The following is a 9,749-nucleotide window of genomic DNA, read 5'->3' as shown; positions in this document are numbered from 1 at the left end:
TCGGTGATCACATGGCTTGCAATTTGCAAACAATGAAAGGCTGTCAAAGATTGCAGAGAAGGAGCAAAAGAAGAAGATAATCTTTTAACAATGGTTGGTTTGAAAAACAATGAGAGACAGCTGACTACATGCATTGCTGCTTCAATGTATTCTTGTTTCCATTATATTGATTTGTCACTTTCTTTCTTTGACTATTCTCTTCATTTTTTTATTTTAATTATAAATAAAGCTAAATATAAAAAAATGGTTATTATAAATAAATAAAATAAAAATTAACTATTTTTCATCCTTGAGAGAAAAAGAAATTTTTTATTATGTCTTTATTAAAAAAAATTTGAACAAATCACGTGTTAGAGTGATCACAAGCGGAGAGTTATTACATCAACATGTTTGTGTTCTTATCTTGTGTGAGCTGAGATTCAAATCAGTCTCCTCACTAAAACATGAGCACCTTATATCGAAAACCCAATATTTATAGATCTGTGTTTTTTATTATCATTATATGTATATATCTCATGATGTAGATATGCATGTTATATTAGTTTATTGTTATGCTTATTTGTGTAGAGGTAGAATAGGTTTTAGAGGTAGGATATGTTTCTTTGATTATTTCTATTTTCGATTGTAACTATAAACTATAGATTCAAAGAGAAAAGACAATGTGTGGGGTTGATGGAGAAATTAAACTGTGCTATGATTGTGGCATGATTGGTGATAAAATTAGTAACGTAAATAGAAATATAAGTCGTTATCTTAGTGGCCAAGATTGTTTTAGAGATTAGCATTGACCAATCTATCTAGTCAGTGTGAAATGAAAGACAACAAAAATGAAATCAACGTGATTGATGAAAAAAAATTAGGCGTGAATTCTCGTAATCATAAAATTATTTTTTTTATAAAATAAATAAATCATGTTAAAAATATATACAGACCATGGGTTCAAATATCTCTTCCGACAATGACCGCTTATCGTCATGCTTTATACATTGTTCAGTATGGGATTACTATCTTACTCATACATGTACATCCGGATTTTGAGATCTGTTCACGATCTTTGTTATATTCATATAAAAAGCGACGTAATATCTATTATTAAATAAATAAATATATATATATATATACACAGACGACGAGTTAATATTTCAACTCATCAGTGTCTTTATTCTATGTAAATTAAGATTAGAACAATTTTGTTTTGATAAAATTATGAAATACTCTACATAAGTGACCTGATACTAATGAATTTTAAACATTGATTGTGGCTAAAATAATAAAAAAATAATAGTTATCATGAATGAATAGGTTGTTCACAGGAAAAAAAATTAAAAAAATAAAATTTTTTATTACATTAACCTTTTCATTTATTTATGTATTTCTGAAATTTAAAATTTTAGAGAATGCCAATTTTCAAGTTATTTTAATTATGTGGGGCACTAATTATGCATGGAGAAATTAAGCTACGCTACAATTGTGGAAAGATTGGTGATAAAATTTTTTATATTTGAATTTTTGTATTAGTCATTTCATTTTAACATTAGCTTTGAAGAATTTATTTGAATCAATAACTAGAAATGGAAGAAGGGAAGAAGACAAAACTTAAAATTATCCACGTTGTAATGTGAATGGTGACAAAATTCTTGTTATTTTGGATATGAACCTAGACAATGTGAATAGTGAAAATTTTGTTTTTTGGATATGAACTTAGAGTCTTAGACTATCCATCTCAAGTGGTCAACACAAAAGAAAAGTAAACAAAACAAAAAACCAATGTGATTAAAAAAAATTGTGAGACATGAATTTTCCTGCTCATAAATCATTTTGACCATTTACTTCCATTGATCAACCTAAAGATTTGAAAAAAAAACAATGAAAATTAATGAAGAAATTAAACTATATTATATCCCTAAATTGATTACCAAGACTAAAATTATATTCTCAATAAGACCAAGTGAAAGAAAGTTTTATTTTCAAGTTGAATAAAATTCAAGAACTGAAACATGTGATTATATTTATTGATAGACACTCTTTGTGATATTTTATATAATTATATCCATGTTATTAAAATCTAATTAAGTACTATATCACTAATATGGCGTTAGAACATCACTTTGTGAATCAAAACTATAAATGGACTAATTCATATATTTCATTAATAATAATAATAATAATAGATATCATGGATTTTGTGGATATCTTCAAAAGAGATATGATGTATTCATGGAGTTATTTAGGTAACTAGTCATATAACTTTCATTAATACCAAAGATATTTTAAATGGACTATTAATCAAATGATGTTAATTAAGGTAGCATGTGGATATGAAGATGGAGTCAAATGGAATTCAAATTCATGAAAAAATATTTTAAAAAGAAGGAAAATTGAATAAAAACTAATTCATAAGTCATGACACTTAAAATCCTTCATTGAAAGGGACTACGTGGTGATGTTATGGATTGCCAACCATGTCACACATCTCATTTTCCACCGACTTTAATCTAACTAATTATTTTTATCAATATATATGTATATATAAAATTAGATAAACAGCCAACATGTATTAAAATGGAAAGAAAATATGAAGTACAAAGACATGCAATATGGATACATAAAGAGTTTGAGTACATGGATAAATATAGAATGTAGTAAAATAGAGTTGGAATCACATAGAATTGTTGAAAAATATTAAATGACCCTCCAATAATTAACGAAGATATGTGTTAGTATGACAAGGTTTTTTTTAGGAAATGATTGCTTAAGAAAATTATCTATCTATGGTCACTCTGTCAATTCCGATCAAAGGTCAAAGATTTTTAATCAGGTTCTTGATCGTTATGAGGAGAGCAACCACTAATATTAGAAAAAATATAAAAAAAAGTTAAGATTGTATTTGTCAGTCATCTCAGAATTGTTCAGTTTAAATCTGTTTGAGTTCGAAGCCTATGGTAAATATGTTTAACAATTTTTCACTTAAAAAAATAATATATATGTTGTCAAATCTTCAATAAAATATATGATATACTCTTGTAAATAATTATTTATAAAATCAAAGGGATTCTTATCTAAACACTATTAACCAAATAGTATTAAGATATCATATTATACCTACATTTTTTTTGTCACTATCTCAAGAAGATATATGATACATTGTTACAAACATTTATTTATAAAATCAAAAGAGATTCTAATCAAAAGAGACTATTAATGCAATGATGTCAAGATGTCATATATATGACTCATGTAGATGAGAAGATAAAAACTCAATATCACTTAAATGCATGGAAGGTAAAGAGTTCTTTGACTTGATTGTGAAGAGACATAAGGACTAAATGATGAATGATTTGGCCATCTTTTCTTCAAATGCTAGCTTGATTGAGAGTGACAATAATACACCCACAATTATTGGAGAGATGTAGAGTGGCAGTGTTCTTGTGTCTAATCACTTTTTATGTGTGTTAGTGTTTTTTAGATTGAGAATATTTTATAATTTCAAAGAATTATTAATTTGTAAGTGAAGCATTAATCAAAGGGATATAGTTACATTGAATTATTTATTTTTAAAAATAGAAATAAAAAAAAATTATAAACAATTAGAATGTTAATATGTGGAATGATATGCACTTGTCACCAAACCATAATTAAACCTTGCATTGATGATATCTTTTTTGTTAAAGAAAATTATTAACAAATTTTTATAAAAAATCAAATTTACTTATATACCTATGAAAAAAAATGTTTTGTTTATGTATATATATAATTTTATGAGCTAAAACAACTCTAATTTTATGAGAATTAATAAAGACTTCTATGATAGTATAATATATTTTTTTATAAAACTATTAATTGATTTTCAGTCAATAAAATATATAAACAAATATCATTTTTATAGAGGTATAAAAAAATTTATTTTTTAATTTTGATAGTTAATTATCACCTATGAATTATTGGAGGGGCCACAAAAGCCACATTAAATCAAGGTTAGGAAGGAACCATGCTAACAAATCTTTATTGTCTACACACCCAATTGGGCAGACCAAGAGTTGTAGAGGACTAGCCAACATTTATGAAGGTGGCTAAAACTAGTCAATCATCTTTTTTGGGTCCATTTGCATTTGTTGCCAAAAAAAAAAAAAAACATTAATTAATTCCTTATAGATCATTTTATTTATTTATGTGTTTGTTTATTTATTTAATTTTTATATTTAATTTAATTGGAATGATATCATGAAGGAATATGTTTGTCATTATATTCTTATCAACTTCATATGAGTCCAAATGCTCATGATATAATTTTGCTAGCACAAAGGATTGAGAAAAAGTGAAAGAATTTTTATCTTTATTTTAATTGTTGAGAATATTATGATTCATGAATGGATTTTAAAACAAGTTAAATTTGTCTTTGGCCATAGATGTTCTACTTTGGAAGATGCCAATATGCATGATTCATTCTTTAATTGATTTAATGTAACTATATAATAAATTATTCAAAAGCAAGAGATGTTGTAGTCTAAAGTGTTAAAGTGAAAACAACATTTAATTCCTTATCTTTTTTGACCAAAGCAATTATTTACTTTAAAAAATTGAAAAAAATCAATTCAAATTAAATTCAAATTTTTTTTTCTCAATTTTAAAAGATATGGATAAACCAATAATATCTTGATTTACTGAAATTTCATTCCCTGTGAGTTTAAACCTAAACTCACACAGGATAAGAGTAAAAATATATTGAAATATTAATTCTATATTTGTGCAGACCTCTAACATGATTTATTCACATCTCGTCAAATAAAAATAAAGATGTGGATAAACCATGTATTAAATTTTTAATCTCTAATTAAAGAGTAGTATTGGATATAAACTCCTTAGGTCGAATCTCTAATTAAAGAGTAGTATTGGATATAAACTCCCTACAACGCTATGCCTATAGACTAAATTCATGACATGCTACATAAATTTTTAAATATTATTTTTTTTTATTTTACATGATAAAGAGATATTTTATATAAAAAATTTATATAATACTTATACAGGCTTATATACAAATTTCATTTTAATTTTTATATCTATTGAAAAAATAAACCAACCATTTGCATTAATAAAAATAATATACAATATATAAGAGAGAAAAAAAAATACACCACAAAAACAAACACAAAACATTAACATTCACATAAAAAAAACACTAAATAACTTAAATTTTAGCAAACAACAGTTGACACAAAACTTTCAACCTCTTTATCTTGAATATATGAATAATTTTAGCAAATATTTTTTTTAAAAAAATATATTTATCAGCTAATTGCAAAAATTAAATTTAATTACTTTAATTAATGAGTGTAAAAATTAAAAATTAAAAATGGTTACAATCTACGTGGCGCGATCCCATGAACTGCCACGTCATCATATCAAGTTCGATGATCTCGAGATATTTTTCGTCTGAATTGAGCGCCTGCGAGTTCGAGCCGGAGCGTAGAGGATTTTCACCGGCGGTGATGGACGGCGGCGAGGAGTTCAGCGGGAAGAGCGCCTATGAGGTGCTCGGGGTCTCGGAGTCCTGCTCCGGCGCCGAGATCAAGGCCTCTTTCCGGAGACTCGCGAAGGAGACCCATCCCGATGTCTTGGCTTCTCCCGATGACTCCACTTTCCTTGAAATCCTCGCAGCTTATGAGGTTATTCGTCTTGTTAATCATCAAATTTTGAATCTAATCTTCTGATTGTTTATGTTCGATTTCATTTTCTAGTAACCCTAATGAATTCGATGCATAGTTGAATGGGAGTGGTTGAATTTCGTGTGTTTCAATAAAAAAAAAAAAACTCCATTTTTATTGAGATGTTGTACTGCCTTATTTGTGAAATGGATTAGGGTTTAAAAGAGCTTCTTTTGATAGTTTATGTTTGAGTTTACTGATAATTCTACTTGGTTGTTCGTCTTTTTTCTCCTATTTTCATTATATCAGAGATTACATCATGTAATCCTGATGAACATGAGGCATTGGTGAATGGGAATGGTTCAATTTTGTTTTGATTCAGTGAAAAATCTTCATCTTTATTCAGATGTTACTCTGCTGAATTTTTTTTGTTAATTGTGCTTCCACTGTGGGGGCAAAAATTTGTGACATAATTGATGTTGGTTTGCAGATTCTTTCCGATTCTGAGAAAAGAGCATGCTATGACAGGTATCTGCTTTCTAGGAAGGAGATTCTTCTGAAGAAATCGGAGCTTGGTTCAGCTATGTATATGTTTAATTCATCCTCAACGATGAGAAAGCAAATTGAGGCCGTGGAATGGTTGAAGTGGTATAGATCTGTTATTAATGACATTGTTAACCAGAAGAAGGTTGTCGCTGGAACTAGTTATTTAGATAGACTTGAGAATGAATTTTATTCAGCAATTTGTGCTGCATATTATGGCCCATTTATTGAGTCAATGGACCTTCTTCCAGATTGTTTTGAAGCTGAGGAGAGGTCTGTGTATGATACTCCTGAGGTGTTGCACTTGGTTTCAGGACGTGACCATTTTGGAACTGTTAATATAGTCGATAAGGTTCCTGAATTGCCATCCATTTATCATGAGAAACTTAGTCATTTTCATTCCACTGGTTCTAGATTATCTAAACATGCCAATGAGAAAACCACAGGACATAATTTTGTATCTACAAACAGGATGATCAACGATAATCTTGTAAGTCAAGGAAGCGATAATTTGTCAGATGCTTATAAAGATCTTGAACTACATATTTCAGGACGATTTGTTGCCATGGCTACAAGAGATCATCCAAAAAGTAAAGAGGCTATTCAACAGAAATTAGATTTGGAGGACCATATCAATGTATATGTTGCTCTTAGTGAATACAACACATACATGAGTGAGAGAACATCAGTACAGTTTGATTCTGCTCATTCTTTGAGATCAAGGATCTTGCTGGGAAGAATTAGTGGTTTAGGAACCAGTGCAGAAGAAGGATATTGCTCCATTTATGACAGAAGTGGGACGAAGACTCATTTGATCATGAAGCATAGGACATTAATGGTTTGTGTAATCATTTTAATCTACAATTTTCTTTTCCATTAGGTGCGTGCTGGGCTTTTGTTGGAGTTCAGTTCCAATCTGCCTTTCTTCTTTAGTGGCTCTAATAATTTGCTTATCATGAACTTTTTCTTCTTTAATGGGTCTGAAAATTTGCGCCTCGCCTGCCTTTTCTTCCTTACTAGCTCTGATAATTTACTTATCATCGGCTGCCAAAGTACTTAAATCTGCTGATTACCATCATTGTGTCATTTTGTTTGACTTCTACTGAAGATATGCTTAAACTTCATAACATCCACATAGTTGTATGCTGTTTATAATGGTGGCATCCTAATTGACTAAAATAGTTTCATTGTTCTCATTTATGCATCAATCTTTTCTTTGATCCACTTTGACAAGCTGATGGAATTCTCTGGAGGAATACAAGGAAACTTTTCTACTTTTTCATTTTTAATCTATTCATTTTTTTTTAATTATATACACCTATTTTAAAACATTCTTCTTTCATTACCTTGTTCTTAGTTTAAATTGGAAATGCTACAAGTTTTATTTTTTTCAATAAATATTCCTAAATCTGACTAAAGAATGTAACATACATCACTATAGTTATGCTTGTAATATATGCTGAATCTTTTATCTGCATAATCTGCTCATTGTTCATTTGTTTATTAGTGTGATAAACAGTTTGCTAAGGAGAGATTATTTGTGTTGCAGGACCTTTTGTGTTGTCAAACTTTCTATATTTGGCAATAATGTGCTCTATTACATTCCAGGTGAATCATATGCATTGGTATCAAGCGGGTCATGAAGTATCAGTCTGCGAATGCAGATGTAGCAGAGCTCGCTTACCACCTAGCAAGTTAGTTGAGTTGATATTCTTTTCTAATTTTATTTCTGCAATGCATGGACAATAATCCAGGAGAATTTCTGCAGATTTTGGCTTTTTGAGCCGCGATGTAGTTTGCATGACATTGGTGGCTGGTATATTGAGACATTTGGTCGAGACAAGAAAGGCAGGACAGTCCTTTCTCAAAGAAAATGGGATAGCATAACCGAACATTCAGAAAAGTAAGTTCACATGGATGAATTATTTGCAATTGATCAATTTCTTCTATTTACTTGAAGATTAACAAGTGTGGGATCTAAATAATACAAGTGATATGGCACTCAGGTAACTTGATACCTTGCAACAAATTCATAGGCACATTATTCTTATTCAACACATATCCATGATCAACCAATGACACTTTTGATTTATCCATCCAATGAGGAACATTTTATACGTCATTTTATCGGCATTGAGCTGTACTCGATTTATCATTCTGTCATCGTATGGTTTCTCATTTTCTTATCACTCTAAACTATACTTGATTTTAGGAGACTACATCCTGCGATGTATTTGATGGCTCTTGCGTATAGAACTCTAGATCTTGAAGAGGCAAAAAGGAGGAAAATAACATTTAGGAGTGTTCTGGAACCAAAACTAAATAATATTCTTCAGTGGTGTAAGAAGCTTTTGTGACTGGTTGTACTACTGTACATATACCTGGTACACTGATTTGCCTTTGCTGCTGATAAGAAGTCCACCCTTTCACTAAAGAAAAGATGGAGAGATATTATTACAATTCAATGGTGTCTCGCTTTCTGGTTTCAACATGAGTGTTACAGAGTGTTAGCTTGAAGTAAAGAAGTTACTGTTATGGAAACCAGTAACAGAAGCCTGATTGATCATCAGTCCTTGGTATCTTGAAAGCTTAGAAATATTATGGATGATCTACTAATCTTTTGATGTTGATACCAATGAAGGGTGCCTTTTCAATATGTAAGCCATGTAATCTCCTGTGAAAGGTTTGCCATCCGGCAATCAGCATGTTGCTGTCACAAGTATGATCTCTAACTTTGGCCTGTACTCTATACTTTATGCTCTTGCCTTGCTCATACATGATTTCATCTACTACCTTTGCTTTTTCATTCAGATCAGAATGTTACATGGTTCGACAAATGCCAAAAGAGAGTTCGATTGCTTACGGGGACATATTGATGCTTGGTGGATTGAATAACAGAAAATAAAACACACTGATATGCTTACTATGACTAAGATCAGCATCGTGGTCGGAATGTCATTGGCAGACGCAGTTAAAATCACCAAAATAAAATTGAGCACTTGATACCTTCAGCTGTTGTTTTGAAAGCATTGTCTATTTGCAAGGTGGTGTCATTGCTGTATCTTGCTTCTATGCTAAATGCTCTGGAAGAGGCATGAGACTCCCAGCTTCATAGTGCCATTTATGTACCATTTTTCCCCCCCAAATGAGCAGTTAGGCCACTTAAAAGGCAAGGCCGTGCATAATCTTTGGTAGAGTTGGCAAAGCTAAGGTCCACGTATATGCAGGCACTGGAATCACCTGTCCACAACCAATACTCACATTTCCAAAAATATTCTTTTATTCGCGGATTGAACACTTTTCATTTATGAAGCGTTCTTGCTGGGATCGGGGTACCAATTGATCTCTCAGTTATTGGTACAATTAACTACCTTGTAACTGTAATTGCTAAGGTCTATCTTAGATGTGTTTCATATATTATTTTATTTTATTTTCTCTTTTTTCTCCTTGCAAAAGTGTTTGTGTTTATATTGAAGCATAAACGGTTTTGATAAATTATTTACAAAATAAAAATTTTAGTATTGCTTTCATAAACATTTCCAAATGAGTCTTAATAATAAA

General features: G+C 30.3%; 1 protein-coding gene across 3 annotated transcripts; it reads left to right on the top strand.

Annotated features, from left to right (window-relative positions):
• Positions 1–5,449: 5,449 nt before the first annotated feature.
• LOC120277887 lies at positions 5,450–9,551 on the top strand. Of its 3 annotated transcripts, none has more exons than XM_039284740.1 (6): positions 5,450–5,666; positions 6,136–7,026; positions 7,797–7,882; positions 7,957–8,091; positions 8,401–8,907; positions 9,005–9,551. In XM_039284740.1, exons 1-5 carry the CDS (start codon positions 5,490–5,492, stop codon positions 8,543–8,545), a joined length of 1,434 nt encoding a protein of 477 aa, XP_039140674.1. In that variant the 5' UTR covers positions 5,450–5,489; the 3' UTR covers positions 8,546–8,907; positions 9,005–9,551. The 3 variants fall into 3 exon arrangements, with proteins under 3 accessions (XP_039140674.1, XP_039140673.1, XP_039140675.1); XM_039284739.1 differs by having other exon boundaries at positions 9,000–9,551; XM_039284741.1 differs by having other exon boundaries at positions 5,455–5,666; positions 6,174–7,026; positions 9,000–9,551.
• The last annotated feature ends 198 nt before the right edge of the window (positions 9,552–9,749 follow it).

Source organism: Dioscorea cayenensis, chromosome 15 (genome assembly GCF_009730915.1).
Source record: "Dioscorea cayenensis subsp. rotundata cultivar TDr96_F1 chromosome 15, TDr96_F1_v2_PseudoChromosome.rev07_lg8_w22 25.fasta, whole genome shotgun sequence".
NCBI lineage: Eukaryota > Viridiplantae > Streptophyta > Magnoliopsida > Dioscoreales > Dioscoreaceae > Dioscorea > Dioscorea cayenensis.
The sequence above is the reverse complement of the archived record's forward strand: the minus strand, read 5'-3'. Positions and strand labels throughout refer to the sequence as shown.

Excerpts from the sequence above, each read along its gene's own strand:
- LOC120277887 (XM_039284740.1), top strand. The coding sequence starts at position 5,490 with ATGGACGGCGGCGAGGAGTTCAGCGGGAAGAGCGCCTATGAGGTGCTC. Across the intron at positions 7,027-7,796 it reads TGAAGCATAGGACATTAATG|GTGAATCATATGCATTGGTA; the intron begins GTTTGTGTAATC and ends ATTACATTCCAG. Across the intron at positions 8,092-8,400 it reads ATAACCGAACATTCAGAAAA|GAGACTACATCCTGCGATGT; the intron begins GTAAGTTCACAT and ends ACTTGATTTTAG.